The following is a 19,585-nucleotide window of genomic DNA, read 5'->3' as shown; positions in this document are numbered from 1 at the left end:
GGCCGACTCTCTCCAGCAATTTGGCAGGACGAGTTTCTGTGCTGCTGGGGGGAGCATTGCTGCCTGTTCTGCTCTGGGAAGACAGAGTGGTGCAGCAGTTGAGCACTCTGCCCTTCTTCATCTGCCCCTACCTGAGCAGTCTCTTTGAACGTTTTCAGTTCAAAACTGGGCTTTTTTGGTTAACTGTTTCCCCTCAGAACTCATGGCAAGAAAATAACAGTTCTTAAGTCTCAGTCTGAGTGGAAATCCAGCCTGGAATACGTAGAGTGCAGGCCCAGCAATTATTGCTTCTATGCTAGCAATCATTCTGTACTTGTATCCATCCCTGCACATCAGCACATGGGCTTGCCCCTCATTGCCTCATCAAACTGCTGCTGTGTGCTCTTTGTAATTCCTGTTTCTGCCTTGCAGGAGGTCCCTGAGCTGCCTGGCACCGGCCATCTCACACGGTCCCACTCCGAAAATGCCATTTCGGTGAAGGAAATCATCACAGAGATCGAGTCCATCAAGCAGGGAGCGGGGCCCGCCCAGCAGAAGGAGGGTTCAACCAACCTCACCCCAACACCAAAGAGGAACACGGTGCACGACCTGCCGGTGGAGGCCATTTGGGCGTCGGAAAGGGCGGATCAGAGCGAAGGACACCAGGAAAAGGAGAAAGACCCCCTGCAAGCTGAGCAAGAAACTGCTCCCTCACCGCAGCTCTCCTCCTGTAAGTCAGAGCTGGAGGAGGGTGAGCAGCACGGCGTCCACCCCGAGCCCAAGTGGTGCCCCGGCTCCGTCCGCAGAGCCACGTTGGAGTTTGAGGAGCGCTTGAGGCAGGAGCAGGAGCACCAGCACGTGTCCCCAGCCTGCGTCCTGCTGACCCGCAAGAACTCCAGGAACGACTCCGCTGCTGCCGAGCCGCTGCCGCGGGGGAGGACGGAGGAGCTGCCCCTGGAGTTGGCTGCGGAGGGTGATGCGGCGCAGGGCTCTGAGGAGCCGCTGTCCTCGGGGGCAGAGCAGCCTGCGGGCAGGCAGCTGCCCACACCCCTCACCCACCCCACGGAGCCCAGCGCGGGGCAGGAGGAGCGCAGGGTGGTGGTCTCGTTTGAGGGCACGGAGGAGCTGGCCCTGCCCTCCCTGCTTCCCAAAAGAATCGAAATCATTGAGTTCACTCCTATGGTCAGGGCTGCCGAGAGCCCCGATGCGGGCGATGAGCGGCCCGCAGCCCTCCCTCTGCTGGATGAAAACTTGAACCCTTCGCTGTGCTCCAAGAAGGCAGCGGCCTCTCTCAGAGCTCCGGTACACCAACCGCTGCCAGAGCACGCGGTACAGCAGCAGCCCGCCTGCACCCTGCTCAGCCCCAGTGAGGAAGGCTCTGCCTCGTCCTTTCCCCTCGGTGCTGCTTCCCCCTCTGCCCAGCCCTCCCGCACGCCCTCGGCCAGCCCCGACCGCTCTGCCTTCCCCTCCGTGATCCACCTGGAGGGCGTCACCGAGCAGAGCACGAGCACAGACCGTGAGCCGACCGCGGGAGCCGTGAGTCTCCCGTTCAGGGACGGCAGCCAGGCTCCGTGCCAGGGCGGTGCTGGCTCCTCAACCGGCCGGCACCCCGCGAATGTGGACCTTCTGGACATCTCCTTCCTGTGCTGCAGCCTGCCCCACAGCTCCAGCAGCCGCAGCGTGGGGGAGCAGCGCAGCAGCAGCCCCGGGCTGGTCAAGCAGCGAGCCAAGGAAATAGAGGCCCGGATCCGACACGCGGGGCTCACCACCCCCTCCCAGATGAAGCGCTCGGCATCCTTGGCCAAACTGGACTGCCTGGACCTCTCCAAGGACGACTTATCTGAGAGGGAGGCGGCTTCCCGCTGCGCCAGCCCCGTCCTCCTCGGCTGCGTGGCCCTGGGTCCGGGCTTCCACGGAGGGAGGTCGGAGCAGAGCTTGGAGAGCCCGTGTGGAAAACGGCACCCGTTGTCCCCAGCCACCCCCCTCCAGGATCCCAAACCTGCTCAGCATTTTGTAGAGCAGCTCAGAACAGCCGAGTGCATTGCCCAGAGCAAGCCGGTGGAGCGCCCGCTGGCTCAGTATGCCAAAGAGTGCGGCTCCAGCCAGCACAGCTCGGCTCCCGGCGCCGGTCCCGCATGGACTGCCCTCCAGGAGGGGCCCTCGGTGTCAGCAGTGCCCCGACAGCAGCACGGTAGAACTCACCCATTGAGGAGACTCAGAAAGAGCAATGACAGAAAGCGGACAACCAATCCCCTCTATAACACCATGTGATCCCGAGCTCTCAGCCGCCATCCCCCAAGGGGCAGGTGTAATATAAGGAACATGCACTTTATTGGTTAATTTTATATATATATATATATATATATTGTCATTTTACCGTTCCTGGCGCATGTAGGTGTGGGTTGGTTCCTCTGTGTGCGACTCTGACTGCAGGACTGTTGGTTGGTTTTGTTTTTTATGAGTTGTTTTTTTTTTTATGAACTCGGATAACCTCAGACGTCCTTTTTGTTGTCGGTTTGTTTTAAAAGAACACCTCTCCCCATTGAAACCAAGCCTGGCGCGCTGCGGCGGGGCAGACGTTTGCTCAGAACCCGCTCCTCCATCCTCACTTGAATCAGCCCCGTGCCTCGAGGTGCTGCTGGGCGGCGGGGCGAGAGCCCACGCAACTGTGAAGGCTGTGCCAAGTCCCCTCCGTTGGCTTTGTGCTGCAGGCTGGAGCTGGGCGGCGCTGCCGGGTCCCTTATGGAGCTCAGCTCTGCCTGTGCGCCCCAACGGGAGCACAGGGGTGTGCTCGGGGACCCCCAGCTCTGTCCTCACCTCCTCCCCCAGCTGAGAGCCCACGACCCGGAGTGTTCTTCTAAAACAAACACCTCGATAGGGCGCGAGCCCTCCCGTTACTTGAATACTGCCGTGGGCCTTCCACGTTCATGGCCATATCGTGTCCTCTGCCCTCTGCTGCCTCCCTGCCCCACAGAGCCACCCCACGGCCCCTCTCCCCCCCCCCCCCCTTACATCCCCGAGGCCGTTGTAGTTGTTACCCGTTGTGTTCCCACACTGAATGCAAAGCTTTGTCCTCTGCTGTCACTCCCAGCACTCAGCCCAGAGGGAAGATCTTTCCTGGAAGTTTTTGTTTATGCTGTATTGTATATATGATATTTATATAGATCTTTTTTGTTTGTTTGTTTGTTTCTATGTTGGATATTATTTTGTTTCCTGTTTTTGTTTTTATTTTTTTTTAAGGGCAAGACTGCATTCTGTAAACTGGAAAACAGCACCACTTTCCTCACCCTCAGTGCCGTCCATGGCAATCTGCACCCAAACGAAGCGGCTTTGGCCCAACGTCTCCTCCAGCCCTGTGTTCTCTCTGAGCCCTTCTGCAGCTCCTGGCCTCCCCCACACCCACGCGGTTACTCCCAGTTTTCAGCCTGCTCTGCACTGCCTGGTGGCACTGCCACGAGCTGCACAACGGCTGCTGCTGCTGAAAGTGCAGCACCCAGAGGGCACAGGGCAGGAGGAGCAGAGCAGCCGTGCCTGGAAAGCAGCAGCGGTGCTGCAGGCTGTGCTGGGATGAGCTCACCTCCAGCTGCAGGGCAGCTCGTGCCACCACAGCCAGCTGGGAGGATTTGCCCCTCCTGCAGCTCCTGGGCTCCTCCTGCTGCCTTCCTGCAGCCCAAGGCCCCGCTGCGTGTCCTGCTGTAGCTCTGTATGCTGTCCTAGCAGTGCTGGCTGCAGGCTGGAGCGCAGCCCAAGGGTCGGATAGCGCTGGGCCATGGCTTGCTGCAGGGCCACGTGGCTCCCAGTGGCTCCAGCTGGCCTTGGAGCCGGGCGGGCGGCACAGAATGGCCATGTGCCCCCGGGTCAGCTGTGAAGGACAGCGTCAGCCCCCACCTCCCCGGCTTTCTCCACCTGGTTTGGTCTCGGGAGAGGTGCCCTTTTTGCAGAGCAGAAATGTGCTTCCTCCCACTGCTCCTATCTGCAGAGCAGCAGTGCTGCAGGGCCGTGCTGTCCCCTTCTCCCCGGCCCAGCCTCGTTCCCTTCCACCATCACGAAGGCACTGGGGGGCTCTGAGCCCGCTGGCAGAACAGCTGCACAGTGCTGGGTGCTCAGCCAAAGCCAGCGGGCTCAGAGGTCCCCCCGGGGCCGTGCACCCCATCTCTGTGCCGTCGGCTCTCTCCTTGCCGCTGGGGTTTCGGGAGGAACGTGGTGTTTGAAGGGCATTTTGTACAAAGCAGCCGTTCCTTTGGTCTCACAAAGCCCTCCCGGAGGACGCTCACTTGTTTACATTGACTCCTGTACAGTATCTCAGCCATTGCCCCCCACCTCTGCCCGTACTGTAAGTGTGAGCCTTGCACAGACGGATAGCACCCGCGTCCAACTGGTTTTTACACTGTGTTCTGTTGCACTCGATGGTGTGTGTGTGTGTGTGTGTGTGCGTGTGTCCCATCCCCTCCCCCAGTCATCCCATGTACAGACCCCCCCCCCTCCCTCTCGGCCCCATCCTGGAGGTGACCCCCGGCAGAAGGGAACCTATGAGGCACTGGGATAGGGCGGTGCTCCAGGCCATCTCCCACAGCACCAAACCCTGTGCTGCTGCCTTTACATCCCTGCCCCGCCATGCAACATCCGTGTGCTCAGCTGTGACCGGGGATGGAGCACATGTGTGCCCCTGGGTGTCCCTCAGTGCCTGGGATCGTCCCTTTCCCCCTCTCACTCCCCCCTCCCCAATACCCCTCCAAGAGACTTTATGACCGATGTGCTCCGCTGTTTTTAAATGTGAACTCGTGCACTGATGTGCAAATCCAATGTTCTTGTTACCGAATGAATAAAAGTTTTATTTTGATGATGTCAGCCTGCTGCCTCCTGCTCGGGGCCGGGGGGCTCTGTGTCCCCACCCGGAGGGCTGCTGTCCCCCCCCGGCCCAGGTGATGCATTGAGGGCGGAGGACCCCAGCCCCAAATTCCCTCTGGGGTTGTGCCCAGAGCGAGTCCGGGCGTTGGGGGTGTCACAGTAGGGCTGGGGGTGCCCGGCCTGCCCTGCTGCCCCCGGACCCATTGGAAAAAGGCTCCCGGGGTCCCCTGCCCCTATAGGGATGTGCAGCGGGGCAGAGCTGTGGGGTGCCGCGATGGGAGCGGGTGGGTGGGTGGATGGGTGGATGTCACTTTCCCTGCTGACCCGCCCGGCTCAGCCAATGCTCTGCTCGGTGCCCTTGTAGGGGCCATCGCCCGCTGCCTTTCCAGGAACCCCCTGCCCCGGCTCCCCCCGGCCCTACGATCCCTTTAATCCCCTTTGGGCCGGGGCAGTCCCGGCGGGGCCGCGCTCCGCTAAATCCCGACGAGCATCCCGCGGGGGCGGGCGAAAGGGGGGAGGGGGGGGGGCACAGGGATGCTGCGCTGCCACCGCCCTCCCCCCGCCCCCCCCCCGCAGCTCATATCCCCCATCCCGGTGGGTTCGGGGCGGGCAGCGCTCGGCCGGGGGCGGGCAGGGCCCGGTAAGGGCAGGCGGGGCCGGGCCCCCCCCTCCCCGCCTCCTCCCGGTGCCCGCAGCGGGGGGGCCGTGCCGGCCCGGCTCCGGGCTGGGCTCAGCTGTTCCCTGCGGCACTGCGCGCCCCGCGCAGCCCGACCGAGCGGAGCCGAGCCGGGCCGTGCCGTGCCGTGCCGTGCCGCGCCGCGCCGGGCGGAGCGGGGCCGGGGCCGCGGGAGCGGGCGGAGCCGAGCGGGGCAGCAGCGGAGCGCAGGTGGGAGCGGGGCCGGGGATGGGGCCGGGCCGGGGGGGAGAGGGGGGCGAGGGGAGAGGAGAAGGGCGGTGGGAGCGGAGCGGCGAGCCCCGGGCCCCCGGCCCCTCGCCCTGCCGGGCCCCGCCGGGGGATGGCTATAAATGGAAAGTGACCTCTGGTCGTTCCCGAGCGGCCGCTGCGGATTCAATTGTGGCAACGTAATGGCACGGCCGGGAGCGGGGTGTCCTGCCCGCACCGCGCCCGCTGCCCCCGCACCCCCCGCACGCCGCTTGCAGCCCCTCCGACCCCATCCGCCCGCACCCCATGCGCCGGTCCCGCAGCCCCCGCACCCCGCCCGCACCCCGCGTACCCCGTGCACCCACCTGCACCCCGTGCACCTGTCCTGCCCGCTCCCGCCCCTCGCTGCGCCCCGCGCCCCGTGCGCCCCCACCCGCCCCTCGCCCCCCAGGCGGCCCCTCACCCCTTCCCTGTCCCCATCCGCACCCCCAGCTGCGCTCCCCTCACGTCAGATGGGTTCTGCAGGACATCCCCACGCAGCCCCTCGCTGCCCCCCGGCACTGGGGGACCTTTCCCTGGTGGTGACACCGCTTCAGGGACCCCCCAACTGCCGGGCAGTGCCAAAGGGCCACAAACCCTCAGGGACACGCTGTGCTGCGCCAGGCTGTGGTGCCGGCTGACCCCAAAGGGCACTGTGGGGTTGTGGGGTCGCCATCCCACGGGCACTGCGGAGCTGCAGCACTGGGAGAGACAATGGGGTCTCCAGGAAGCTCAGTGCACACCTGGCAGGGGTCGGGGTGACGGGGGCACAGGGTGACCCCAATTGGACCCCCCCGGTGCCGTGCAGAGCTCCTCCCCACTCCCCCTGCAGATGGGGCCGTGTGGCCACGCTGCCCAAAGCTCTGCTGTTCTGTGTCCCCACGCAGCAGGGAGGTGTGACCCATGTGGGAGACCTCAGATCAGTGCTATGGGATGGGACACAAAGGGACACACGGGGATGAGCTGTGACCCAGTGCGTGGCGCCTCTTTATCCCCCCCCTCCCCAGAGCTCTTTGCAGCCCTGCTTTCCCATTGTCACTACATATGGGTCAGCTTTGGTGATGGCCAAAGGGCATGGCACGGCCATGGGGATGGCATGGACATAGGATGTGGCGCAGCCATGGGGGTGGAACGGGTGTAGAACAAAGCACAGCCATAGGACGTGGCATAACCATGGGGGTGGCAGGGGCATAGAGCATGGGACAGCCACGGGGGATGGCACGGCCATGGGGCAAAGCACAGCCATAGGGCACGGCACGGCCATAGGGCATGGCACAGCCCTGGTGCACAGCACAGCCACATCCCTGCCGCAGAGCAGACAGACAGCACTGTGCCATGGCATGCTGGTGCCCAGCACCCACCCCAGCACCCACAGCTGCCCCAGGTCCCTCCGTGGGGTGAGGACCACACCGGGTTCCATCCCGTGCCCCCATCCCACGCCGTCCCCACATCCCCACGCTCCCTTCCAAACCCGGATGGGGGTCCCTCACAGCACGAGATCTGTGGGTGTTGAGGTCCCTGTGCCCTACTGGGGGGCGCCACGTCCTGACCCGTCCCCCCCCCAGCCATGAGCCGCCGCGTGGTGCGCCAGAGCAAGTTCCGGCACGTCTTTGGGCAGCCGGTGAAGGCCGACCAGATGTATGAGGACATCCGCGTCTCCAAGGTGACGTGGGACAGCTCCTTCTGCGCCGTCAACCCCAAATTCCTGGCCATCATCGTGGAGTCGGGCGGCGGGGGGGCCTTCATGGTCCTACCCCTGGCCAAGGTGAACGGAGGCGCTGGGACGGGTCCCCCCGTGGGTGGTGTGGGGTGTGGGGCGTGGTGACGGGCTGTGCTCTGGCCGTGGGATGTGGTGACGGCTCTGCATCGCTTTGCCCCCATATCCCCAACGTGTGGGGGGCTCAGGGACCCCGGGGGGGTTATTGGCACACGTCCTGGGGACAACTGCGGTGACATAGGAACCCTCCGACCACTTTCTCCCCAGCCCTAAATCCCTGTGTGTGTGTGTGTGTGAAGGGGGGAGGGGTCCACCCCGCCCACCCCAACACAGGGACTGGGCCCCCCTTTGTGTCCCACACCACCGCCACGGGGGGCACACAGCAACCCGTCCCCGGGCACATCGCTGCCCTCTGCATCCCTATGGGGCTCTGTGCCTCAGTTTCCCCACGGCCGGCTCCCCCTGTGCCGTATCTGTGCTGGGGCTCGGGGGGGGGGTCCCAGGCTCATCCCTCCCCTCCCTCCCCCCGTGTTGCAGACGGGCCGTGTGGACAAGAACCACCCGCTGGTGACGGGGCACACGGCGCCAGTGCTGGACATCGACTGGTGCCCCCACAACGACAACGTCATCGCCAGCGCCTCCGAGGACACCACCGTTATGGTGAGGGGCGGGCGGCGGGGGGGTTACGGAGGGCTCCCCCCCCCCCCCCCCATCCCTTTCCCGTTGCTTTGCTGCCTGCAAAGTGTCACCGGCCTATTTTTAGCGGCGGTGCCATGTGTGTGTGTGCTGCTGGCGGCGGCCGCTGGCTCCATGATGCAGCACTTTGTGCTAAATATACCCTCCCCGCGACTCAGCACCGGGGGGGCCACGTGCGGCATAATAGTGCTGTGCCCCCCCCCCCCCCAAACCCCCCGGGCACCACGTGCTCCCTGCAGCATCGGGATGTGCGTCGGGATGGTGGCGGCACCGCTGAGGTTAATCGTCCCCGTGTCCCCCCCAGGTGTGGCAGATCCCCGACTACGTCCCCGTGCGCAGCATCACGGAGCCGGTGGTGACGCTGGAGGGGCACTCCAAGCGCGTGGGCATCATCTGCTGGCACCCCACGGCCCGCAACGTGCTGCTGAGTGCAGGTGGGGCTCACCCCAAGTCCCATGGGATCCAATGGTGGTTAACCCCAAATCCCCACCGGGGACCAACGGGAGTCACTCCAAGTCCCACTGGGGATCAATGGGAGTCACCCCAAATCCCCACTGGGAACCAATAGCGGTCACCTCGGTTCCCACTGGGGACCAATGGTAGCCACTCCGACTCCCACCAGGAACCAATGGTGGTTGCCCCAAGTTCCATCAGGAACCAATGGTGGTCACCCAAATCCCCGCTGAGGACCAACAGCGGTCACCTCGAATCCTCCTGGGGACCAACAGTGGTATCCCCGAGTCCTACTGGGGACCAATGATAGTCACCCCAAATCCCCACTGGGAACCCACAGTGGCCACCAGCGGGGTGACGCCGTCCCCGGTGTCCCCGCAGGCTGTGACAACCTGGTGATCCTCTGGAACGTGGGCACCGGGGAGATGCTGCTGGCGCTGGAGGACATGCACACCGACCTCATCTACAACGTAGGCTGGAACCGCAACGGCAGCCTCCTGGTCACCACCTGCAAGGACAAGAAGGTGCGCGTCATCGACCCGCGCAAGCAGACGGTGGTGGCGGTGAGTGTCCCCAGCGTGTCCCCGTTGCCACCCCCACCCCTACCCCGGCGTTCCCCCCTCCCCGCTAACGGCCGACCCCACTAACCCCCCCCCCTGTGTTTGCCTTTAACCCGCTAACGCCCAACGCAGGAGATAACCAAACCGCACGACGGCGCCCGGCCCATCCGCGCCATCTTCATGGCCGATGGCAAGATCTTCACCACCGGCTTCAGCAAGATGAGCGAGCGGCAGCTGGGCCTCTGGGACCTGGTATGGGGCCGCGCCGTGACCCACCGTGCCCCCCAGGACCCCGCGTGCCCCCCCGGGACCCTCCTGCGCCCACCTCCATCGGAACCCAATAGCTGTACCAGGGATGGATCCGCGCCCTCACGCCCCATCCCTGTGCCACGCGCTGACTCTGTGCCCCCCATCCCCAGGAGAGGTTCGCTCCCCACGAGGGGCTGAGGCCCGTGCGGGCCATCTTCACGCGGGAAGGACACATCTTTACCACGGGCTTTACCAGGATGAGCCAGCGGGAGCTGGGGCTGTGGGACCCGGTAACGAGGCCGCATGGAGTGATGCTCCCGGGAACTCGGCTTCCCAAACCCAAACCCAAATCCGTTCTTCCCCAAATTATGACGCCGAGTTCCCCGTGTGCTGTGCCCGTGTGCCGTGCAGTGTGCGGTTGGGGTGGGTGGGGGTACCCATAGGGCAGCGCAGGTAAGCAGGAGCAGGGCGTGGGCATGCCAGGGGGGGTCCTGGGGGTGTCCCCATCCCTGCGGTGTGCAGTGCCGAATGGTGTGGCTGGTGCAGGTGGGGGCCCGGCGCTCACCCCCAGCTGCGTCCCCACAGAAAAACTTCGAGGAGCCCATCGCACTGCAGGAGATGGACACCAGCAATGGGGTCCTACTGCCCTTCTACGACGCCGACTCCAGCATCGTGTACCTCTGCGGGAAGGTGACGCCACGTTCTCCCCCTCATTCCTCACCCCCACCCCCCCCCCCCCCCCGCCATGGGGAGAGGTCAGGGGGCTGACAGCCCTCCCCATATCTGCAGGGGGACAGCAGCATCCGCTACTTTGAGATCACGGACGAGGCGCCCTACGTGCACTACCTGAATACTTACAGCAGCAAGGAGCCACAGCGTGGCATGGGCTTCATGCCCAAGAGGGGGCTGGATGTCAGCAAGTGTGAAATTGCCAGGTGGGGGCTGGAGGGACCTGGGGCGGGGGGGGGACAACGGGAAGGGACATGCAGACCCCAACCACCTCTGCCCCACTCAGGTTCTTCAAGCTGCACGAGCGCAAGTGTGAGCCCATCGTCATGACGGTGCCACGCAAGGTGAGCCCTCGGGCACCTCGTGAGGACAGTGGGGTTTTGGGGACAGTGGGGTTTCAAGGGGGAGAGTTGAGTGCCCCATCTCACTATGCCCCCACGTTGTCCCCGCAGTCAGACCTCTTCCAGGACGACCTGTACCCCGACACGCCGGGCCCTGAGCCGGCCCTGGAGGCGGATGAGTGGCTGTCGGGGAAGGACGCGGAGCCCATCCTCATCTCGCTGCGGGACGGCTACGTCCCCGTCAAGAACCGGGAGCTGAAGGTGGTCAAGAAGAACATCCTGGACAGCAAACCCCCCCCGGGCCCCCGCCGCAGCCACTCCACTTCCAATACTGACATCTCTGTGAGTGTCCCATCGCCTCCCCAGGGGATGTGCCACCCTAGAGGGACACCGGCCCATGGGGGCATCGGCCCGTGGGAACATTGGTGCATGGAGGTGTTGGGCCATGGTGGATGTTGGCCTACGGAGATGTTGTCCATGGGGACGTTGGCCCTTGGGGATGTGGCACGGGGCTGTCCCCTCCCTGGAGGGCTGATGGCCATGGCGGGTTCTGTAGGCACAGCACTGATCCCTCCTGTCCTCCCACAGACCCCCGCCCTGGACGAGGTGCTGGAGGAGATCCGGGTGCTGAAGGAGACGGTGCAGGCGCAGGAGAAGCGCATCTCCGCTCTGGAGCACAAACTCTGCCAGTTCACCAATGGCACAGACTGAGGCCCAGGCATGGGACTGCGCCCAGCCCGGCATTAAACTGCGTCCCGCAGCGGGCAGGAGGCCACGGCCATGTTCTTTCCCCAGGAGCTGTTGGGGGGGGGGGGGGGTCAGACTCTGGACCCCCGCCCCCCACCCCATTTTGCTTCTAGGGTGCCAGAATGCATCTGGGGACTTTGGTACATGGGGGTCCCTCCTGGCAGCCCTGGGTGCCAGGATGGGGGTGCTGGCCCCCCTCCCAGTGCTGGGGGATGGTGCTAACCCCCCCCCCCGACCCCACAGCTCCTCACAGGGGGGGCCCCATACTCCCAGCACCCCCCATTAATAAAGGGCTTGGGTCTCCTGTGGCCGTACCGGGGATGTGGGGCTGCTGCGGGGGAGCCCTGCCCGCACCCCCCCACACACACCAGGCACAGAGAGGCTCCTCTCAGAGCATTTATTGGTGTTGGCCGTGGTCGGAGCTGCTCGGGCTCCCCCCGGCCCTGGCCCAGACGTCGCTTGTGGGGTGCATGGATGGGGGGGGGAGGGGGTGCCGCCATGAAAAGTCCCTTTGGGGGCGACCCCGCAGTCCCCCCCGTGTGCAAAGAAGGAACAGCCCGGGGTGGGGAGGTGGGGGGCCCAGGGGTTAGCACCATTTGATGTAAGGTTTTACCAGGGGTGGGGGGCAGTGCCCGGGATGAGGGGGTGCGGCGCTGCCATGGTTGGGGTGGGGGGCATCCGAGCAGGTCAGGGGGATGGGTTGCGAGCACAGGGTGAGGGGGTGACACTGGGCATCCCTTTGCGGGCCCCCCCTTGGTTGCCCGCTTGGCTTGGGGAGAGGCCATAGAGCCTCACATGGGCTGTGGGGTGCAGTGAGGCCGAGCCCCCCCCCCGTTGGCAGGCAGAGCAGCTCCCGGGTAAGTGCACTTGGTAGCGCCTGGGCAGTGGGGCCAAGGGGGGGCCAGAGCCCCATGGCTCTCATGGAGTCCCCATGGCTGGGGAGGAGTGTGCCCTCCCGCCTCCCTGGGGTCAGACAGGGGGGGCAGCATGCAGGATACACCCCCTGTTCCCTGCCACCCCCCGGTGCCCCCCAGCACTCACCCCTGCCCCGGCTATGGGGCCGACGCCGCCCCCCCCCCCATTTGTCCTCTGCACGGGCCGTCCCCCCACACACCCCTCCGTGCCCCATACACACATCCCCGGGCCCCGAGTCGGGGTAGGGGGGCTCAGCGGGGGCGGGGGGTCACTTCTCCATCAGGGAGAGCTGCAGGATGCGCTGCAGCTCCTCTTCCTCCTGCCGCGTCCGCCGCTCGGCTTCCTCCTGCTCCCGCGCCGACAGCGCCATGGCCAAGCGCAGCTGTTCCGCGTAGCTGGGAAACAGTGTGCTGGGCCCCCCCCCGCCCCCCGGCGCCGGGCTGGAGGGGGGTCTGGGGGCTGCTGTGTGCTGGGGAGTCCTGGGGGGGCACGGCACGGCCTCAGCCCGGAGCCCTGGGGGGGATCTGTGGGGATGGGACCCGCTCCCACACCCCCGGACCTTACCAACCTGTCTCCCCGGCGTCCCTCGTGCGACATGGGGTGGGTGCCCGGCTTGCTGTTGGTCAGCGCTTCCCAAATGGTGACCTAGGGGAAGGGGAAGGAGGGGGGGGGTCAGAGAGAGGGGTAAAATTTGGCCCCAGTGCGGTCCATAGGGGAATGGAGCAAGTGTGGAGCGGTGGGATGGGATGGTCCTCGTGGGATCCTGATGAGTGGGGGGGATGAAGAGGTGGCTGGATGAGGATGAGAAGGATGAAGATGGAAAAGAGGAGGATGTTGGATGAGAGCAACACTGGACGACATTGAGGAGGACGAAGGCGTTGGATGACATTGAGGAGGACCAAGATGTTGGATGAGGATCAGGAGGATGAGGAAAAAGTTGGATGGGGAGACAGAGGATTTAGGAGGAGGAGGATGCTCATAAGGGTGAGAAGGATGTTGGATGAGGAGGATGAGAATGAGGAGGTCGAGGGTATTGGATGAGAAGGATGTTGGATGAGGGGGATGAGACTGAGGACGCTGGATGTGAAGGATAAGGACGATGTTGGAGGAGGCCAAGGAAGATGAGACGGCTGAGACTGTTGGATGAGAAACACGTTGGCTGAGGAGGCTGAGGAGGAGCTCTCCCCACGGTGCCCACCTGGTCGTACTCGCTGCCTGCTTCCAGCAGGCTCTGCTGGATGGCAAACTGCAGCAAATCGTCCTCATCCTCCCGCAGAGCATCCTGGTGGGTGCCCACCACGCTGTACCCCCGCGGCACCTCAAAGAGCGCCGGGTCCATCTCGCACGCCCGGCAGGACGCTGTGGGGAGACAGGTGTGGCTGGGCACCCCAATGCCTGTGTGCCCCCCACCCACCGCAGCCCCTCACCCCCCCCCCCCCCCCATGTACTCAGGGAGCTGGAGCTGCTGACGCTGGAGGAGTCGCTGCTGGGCGAGGGGGCCTCACTGCTGGGGCTGTTGCGCAGGGAGCTGACGGGCTCGTCGCAGCCGTTCAGGTTCCCAAAGGTGATGCGGGCATTGAGGATGTGGAAGATGGGGATTTCTGCCCATATTGAAAAAAAAAAAAAAAAGAAGAAGAATAACAAAATAAGGAGTGGAGAGGGAAGCCGGCTGTGTGCCCCACTGGGGGGCAAAGGGTCCCCTCCCCGAGCCAACCCCCCCATACCAATCTTGACGGGGAAGCCGGGCGGGAGGCGCAGGGTGATGAAGTCACGCAGTTTGGCGAAGAGCGCATTGCTGATGGCCATCAGGTCGATGATGGGGGCCACCTGCTCACAGAGGGACAGCGGGTGGTCCTCGCACAGCCACAGCTTCGCCTTGAACCTGTGGGGGGGGGACAGGCGCCAGGATGGGGGCCCCGGGAGCCCCGCGATGGCAGCATGGTGTCGTTGGGGTCCCCTCCTCCCCACTCGCCCCCCTCACTTCTGCGTCTTGGTGGTGAGCTCCATGGGCCGCCCCATGTCCCTGTTGCCCAGCTCGAAGTTGGGGTTGAAGTACTCCTCAGGGGTGATGGCGGTGGGGTTGGCGTGGCTCAATGTCTGCGTGATCAGCGTCTGCGGGGACAGCGTGGTGCGGTGATGGCGGCACAGCCGTGGGGGTGACACAGCCACGGGGACCCCCCTCACACACTCACCCCATTGTTGGGCCCCACGTGCTGCTCGGCGATGCCCAGGAAGGACTGTAGTGGGGTCTTACTGCCTGCAAGACGGGGCGTGAGGCCGAGCACTGCAGCGCCGTGCCCACCGCTGCCCCACGTGCTACCTTTGCTCTTGCCCTTGTGCTGGTCTGAGAGGTGCTCCGTCCGCGTCCGTGTGATCAGCTCCACGTTGGACGCACCGTAGACCTGTCCAAGCAGGGAGAATGTCAAAGCAGGATGTTACCCAAAAACCAGCTGTGCCCATCGCCGCCTCCGTCCCCCTGCCCCTCACCTTGGCCTCATACCCATTCACCATCTCTGTCTTCTCGCTCCTCCAACCCAGAATCCCAGATTTGTTCCTGGGGGCGACACGGGGTGCTGTCAGGGAGGGATGGGATGGGTTGGGATGAGTTGGGTGGGGATGGTTGGGATGAGTTGGGTTGAGATGGTTGGAATGGAATGGAATGAGGTAGGATGGGATGGGATTGGTTGGATTGGGTTGAGATGAGTTGGGTTGGGTTGAGATGGGATGGGTTGAGATGGGATGTCTTAGGATGAGATGGCATGGGATGTTCCCACTTGGACAGCCAGAGATGTGAGCAAAGGGTTGACCAGCAATGTCCCTGCCCACCTCTCAAAGGCGATGTTCTTGGTGTCAAGCTGGGTGGTGACGACGGGGGCTGTGAGCCGACCCATCACCTGCTCCTCTGTGGGCTGCACAGCAGCCAGCAGCACCTCCTGGTCGTGGCCGGCCAGGGCCAGTGTCTCCGAGTAGACCACTCGCCGGTCGTGGTCAATCTCCATCACCACTGCGCTGGTGTCTGTGGGGAGGGGATGTTCAGCACAGGGACAGCTGTGATCCTCCACCGCATCCCCCAGCCCCCTCCTCACCTTGTCCCCTGAAGACAAAGCTGCGGTTGCCCCGCTGCCAGGTCATATGGTCAAAGCCCAGCAGCGTGGTGTCCACCCGCAGGTTCTGGCCGCTCTTCCACACCTTGTAGGTGTCGCTGGGGCAGATCTTGGACACCAGTGGCACTGGGGGGAGACGGCGATAGCCCAGACGGGGACGGGGCCACCCTGTGCCTCCCAGTGGGCTGCAAGTGCACTGGGAAGCTCCCACTCTGCCCGAGCTTACCCCAGCTGGTGAACTCCCACTTCATCTCCACGTAGAAGTCCTGGGCCTGCCAAGAGCAGTGGGGTGGGCAGGGGCCCAGAGTTGATGCCCCCCCGACCCCGAGGGGTCCCCCAGCCCTGGGTACCTTGCGCAGCTTCTCCAGCAGGATGGGGATCCCAGCCAGGCGCTTGATGGCTCTCTGGTAGTCACGGTAGCGCAGGACCAGCTGCACCAGCTCCAGGTCACGGGTACTCACAGCCTCCTGTAGCACTGCAGGTGGCACAGCACGGTGCAGCACGGTGCAGAGCAGCACGGCACGGCACAGTGGGGCGCAGCACGGCGTGGTTCAATATGGCACGGCGTGGCGTGGCATGGCACAAGGCGGTGCAACATGACGTGGTGCAACGTGGCATGGGATGGCACAGTGGGATGCGGCATGGTGCGGTGCGGCATGGTGCGGTGCGGCATGGCACAGCGCAACACGTGCTCCCCTTGGGGAGCAGGTTGTCCACACGGGAGGCCCCGCTCACCTGTCCAGCCGCTGCGGTTCTCCTTGCCCACATCAGCTCCATGCTTCAGCAGCACCCGGGCACACTCCAGGTGGCCCAGCGTGGTGGCCAGGTGCAGCGGGGTGCGTCCTCGGGGGTCCAGCTGCTCAATGTCGGCCTGGTGGGGGGCGGTGGAGCTCAGGGGAGGGCGGGCTACCCAGAACTCCCTTCCCACGCCCTCCCACAGCCGCATCTCCATCCGACACAGCCGCAAGCCGGGGGAAAGCCCCCACCTCTGTGGCTCCGGAGGGGGGCCGTGGCCCAGTTGCCAGGCAGCAGCTGCCGGCAGCCCCCACCGCGGCACGGCAGGCGACGCGGGCGCACGTGTTCCCGACGGAGCAGCAGCCGGGGGCGGGCAGTGCTGCGTGAGCGGAGCGGCTGCTGTGAGCATCCCCGGCCCCGGGGAGCCGCGCTGGGGCTGTTTGTGCCAAGCCGGGGGGGTTGGCAGGGGGCCAGGCACCAGGAATCCCCCCCCCGCCCCCAAACACACACACACACACACACACGTTCTCCAGTTCTCCCCGAGGCGGCGACGCGCCCAACACCCCGCGCAGCATCGCACCCACGGGGCAGTGACCGCCTGGGATGTCCCCCGCGCTGGGTGTCCCCCTGGCTGTGTCCCTCAGGGGTCACCGGGTATGGGGGACCCCCGGGTTCCCTTTAACAGCCCCCCCAGTTCCCCGGGAGCCCGAGCGCTGCTCCAACACTCTCCAGGCGACTGCTGCTTCTTAATTGCGCTAATGAAAAGACTCTAATTAAAGCGATTGCCCCCCAGCCGGGGGACGGGTGCTGCAGGCTCTGTGGGGTTCCCCGGCTGCATCCCTGACCCAGTGCCGTGGGGAGGCCGGGGCCACCAATTTGGGGACACAGCACTGGAGCCAACCCCACGGGACATGGCGTGACCCAATTTTTGCCATCGGCTCTGAGCCCGGGGGGGCACAGCTGTCCGTCCTGGGGCTGCGACACCGCTGGGGATGGGGACATGGTTGGGGCGGTGGCAGCGCCGTGTGGGGCTGCAGAATGATCACCCGCTGTCCCTCAGCCCCACAGCTGTCCCCAGGGTGGGGGACCCCAGCACAGGCACGGACCTCAGCTCCTATGGCAGCAGGGGACGCGTGGCTTTGCGGGGTGGCGGTGCCATGCGCTGCTGTCCCTGCACAGCCCTGGGGGCAGCGGGGGTCCCTGCGGTGCGGAATGGGGCAGGCTGCAGCACGGGGCCGTGGGGCACAATGGGCTCCATGTCAGTGCTGTCACATCCTCATGCTGTCCCCACCACGGGGCCCCCGCTGCCTTTTGCCCCCCCAAGGCAGAGCCAAGCGTGGCCTGGCGCCTGGCGGTGACATTCAGCATAACCCACACGTGGCCCATTGTGGGCTGCCAGCCCTATAGGCCCACACATACGGGGGGGGCCGCATGTGGTGCTGCTGCCCCCCACGGGGGTCCCCAGGCAGAAGACAGCAGCCCCCAGCAGCGCCCGTTCAGCCCAGGGATGCTCTGATATGCAGAGGGCTGCACCGTGTCCCCACATGCCCCTGGCTGGAGGTGGGGGGCTCAGACCAGGCTGCCCCCCTTTCTTCCCCCCAACCCCCTCCAATCCTGGGGCCAGGCCTGCAGCACCCACAGCCCCCCCCCACATATCCTGCCTGCACGCAGGGTCGGCATTGCTCTCGCTCTGACAATAGGGACAGGGAGGGGGGTGAGGGGGCCAGAAGAAGGTCCCCATTGGGCAGGGGGCTCACTTAGAGCACCCCCCCCCCCCACCGCCTGCACCACCCCACACGCAGCTTTGAGCTGCACTGTAACGGGGAAAAACGACCCCAGATGACACCGTGCATAAGCACAGTGGTGATGGGGCAGGGGGGCGATGCTGGTAGGCAGCCCCCCCCCCCTCCCCAGATGGCCCCACAATGGAGACGGGTGTGGCGAGAGCATCCCTGCATCCCGATGGCAGCATCGTAGCACGAGGAGACCCCTGCCCACACCCACCCTGCTGGGCTCGCAGCACCCCGGGGTGCCGGGGGGGCAGGTGGCAGTGACTGTGGCTGGGGGGGGGGGGGGGCAGAGGAAGGCATGGCCTCCTCCAGCGCCTGCGGTTTCCTGCGTCTTCAGGGTTGGGTTTTAATTACCTGAATTGCAACGCCGATGGGGAGATGGAGGCTGGGAGCGGGGGGAGCACACACGGAGGGTGCCCCCACCCTGCAGAGAACCTCCTGGCTGCCCGGGGCTGGGGGCTGAGCTCCAACAGAGCGAGGCCTTGTGTGCCCCCCCCCCCCCCCCCGCGAGGGTGGGGAGCTGGGGTGGCTGTGCCGGCTGCGCCCCAACTCCGGGGAGGGGGAGAAGGGGGAGGGGGTCTGGTGTTGCGGGGGGGGGGCACAGAGGCCTAGGAGGGAGCGGGGGACACGTGGGGAGGGACGTGGGGGGTTGGGAGTGGGGGGATCCGAGACGGGGGGGGATCTTTGCCGCTCCGGTGGCGGCTGTCACAGCGCTGGGGGGGCACGGGGGGACCCCCACCCCCATCGGCATCACCGCGGCAGGAGGACCCCATCCCCATCCCTCTCCTCAGCCCCGGCCGCAGCTCAGCGCTCAGCGTTGCATCAGCCCGAACCGAACGGAACCGCACCGCCGCCCCACCTGCTTGGCGCTGAGCTCCCGGTCCAGCTCCCGGGCTCGGTTGTGCCAGACGAGGTAGTGCAGCGGGTATCTGCCCTCCGGCCCCTTCCTGCCCGAGCAAGACGCGAGCATCCTCCGTGCATGCTGGAGCGGCGGAGCGGGGCGCGGGGCGGAGCGGGGCGCGGGGCGGGGCGGAACGGGGCGCGGAGCGGTGCGGGGCGGTGCGGGGCGGGAGGGGGGGGGGTTGGTGGGAGCCGCCCGGACGGTGCTCCCCCCGCATTCCCCCCCCCGCGCCGCCCGGCCTCATGGGACTTGTAGTCACCGTGCGAGGCGTCGCCCCTTCCTCCTCCTCCTCCTCCTCCTTTTCCTCCCCGCACCCCTCGCCGGCCTTATGCCCCCCCCCCCACCTCCCCCATCTGTGGGGCTGCACGGGGACGGCTCCGCAGCGCTCGAAGGCACGACCCGAATTCTGATCCCCCCCCTCCCCCCCATCCTCAACGCGGCTCTCCCCACCCACGGGCGCTCAGCACGCGGCGCGACCCCCGCGATGAGCCCAGGGGGTGCCGACCCCCCCGGCCCCGTTTCCCTTTCCGCCCTCGTCCCTCCGCTCGTGTTTTCCGGCAGCCGCCCGAGAACAATGCGAGGTTGGGCCCCACGGCTGCCCCCCCCCGACCCCCCCCGCGCCCCTATAGGGTTCCCGCGGGGTCACCCCGCTCCTTCCCCGCCCCGATGTTGGGCTGTGGCCGTGCCCACCCTCACCCCCCCCCCCGTCGGGTCCCGCTGCCCCGTGACGTCACGGCCATGCAGCGGTGAGGTCAGCGCCGTGCGGGGGGCTGCGTGACACGGCGCTGTGCCCCGTGCGCGGGGTGCTGATGGGGGTCCCCCCGGCAGGGAGTGCCCCCCGACCCATCCGCCCACGGCCCGGAGATGCGCACCCCCCAGTATCCCCCCCCCCTCCCGTT

General features: G+C 65.8%; 3 protein-coding genes across 15 annotated transcripts in view; 2 read left to right on the top strand and 1 right to left on the bottom strand.

Moving 5' to 3' along the window:
• The window catches only part of SSH2 (slingshot protein phosphatase 2), a 71,733-nt gene extending 66,911 nt beyond the window's left edge, over positions 1-4,822 (top strand). For all 5 annotated transcript variants that reach the window (XM_015296101.4, XM_046902623.1, XM_415832.8 and 2 more), the window contains one exon: positions 412-4,822. In XM_015296101.4, the coding sequence (XP_015151587.3) occupies positions 412-2,250 (1,839 nt within the window). In that variant the 3' untranslated portion in view covers positions 2,251-4,822. The remainder of the gene's footprint in view (positions 1-411) is intronic.
• Positions 4,823-5,665: 843 nt separating this feature from the next.
• On the top strand, positions 5,666-11,259 carry CORO6 (coronin 6). Of its 5 annotated transcripts, none has more exons than XM_015296097.4 (12): positions 5,666-5,713; positions 7,315-7,514; positions 8,004-8,126; positions 8,467-8,596; positions 8,997-9,178; positions 9,308-9,427; positions 9,595-9,714; positions 10,010-10,114; positions 10,214-10,359; positions 10,440-10,497; positions 10,606-10,836; positions 11,083-11,259. In XM_015296097.4, the coding sequence occupies exons 2-12, from the start codon at positions 7,317-7,319 to the stop codon at positions 11,203-11,205; spliced, it is 1,536 nt and encodes a 511-aa protein (XP_015151583.2). In that variant the 5' UTR covers positions 5,666-5,713; positions 7,315-7,316; the 3' UTR covers positions 11,206-11,259. The 5 variants fall into 5 exon arrangements, with proteins under 5 accessions (XP_015151583.2, XP_046758623.1, XP_015151584.2 ...); XM_046902667.1 differs by having other exon boundaries at positions 7,242-7,514; XM_015296098.4 differs by lacking the exon at positions 9,308-9,427.
• Positions 11,260-11,624: 365 nt separating this feature from the next.
• On the bottom strand, positions 11,625-18,794 carry ANKRD13B (ankyrin repeat domain 13B). Of its 5 annotated transcripts, none has more exons than XM_025142079.3 (15): positions 18,645-18,794; positions 15,996-16,131; positions 15,611-15,735; positions 15,487-15,532; positions 15,243-15,386; positions 14,983-15,172; positions 14,644-14,710; positions 14,477-14,558; positions 14,349-14,413; positions 14,138-14,268; positions 13,881-14,038; positions 13,605-13,757; positions 13,355-13,515; positions 12,721-12,801; positions 11,625-12,635 (listed from the first exon to the last, which is right to left on the bottom strand). In XM_025142079.3, the coding sequence occupies exons 1-15, from the start codon at positions 18,753-18,755 to the stop codon at positions 12,408-12,410; spliced, it is 1,878 nt and encodes a 625-aa protein (XP_024997847.2). In that variant the 5' UTR covers positions 18,756-18,794; the 3' UTR covers positions 11,625-12,407. The 5 variants fall into 5 exon arrangements, with proteins under 5 accessions (XP_024997847.2, XP_015151586.2, XP_024997845.2 ...); XM_015296100.4 differs by having other exon boundaries at positions 12,725-12,801; XM_025142077.3 differs by having other exon boundaries at positions 14,349-14,558.
• Between the last annotated feature and the right edge of the window lie 791 nt (positions 18,795-19,585).

The sequence above is a fragment of the Gallus gallus genome, chromosome 19 (assembly GCF_016699485.2).
Source record: "Gallus gallus isolate bGalGal1 chromosome 19, bGalGal1.mat.broiler.GRCg7b, whole genome shotgun sequence".
In the NCBI taxonomy this organism is placed as follows: Eukaryota; Metazoa; Chordata; class Aves; order Galliformes; family Phasianidae; genus Gallus; species Gallus gallus.
The sequence above is the reverse complement of the archived record's forward strand: the minus strand, read 5'-3'. Positions and strand labels throughout refer to the sequence as shown.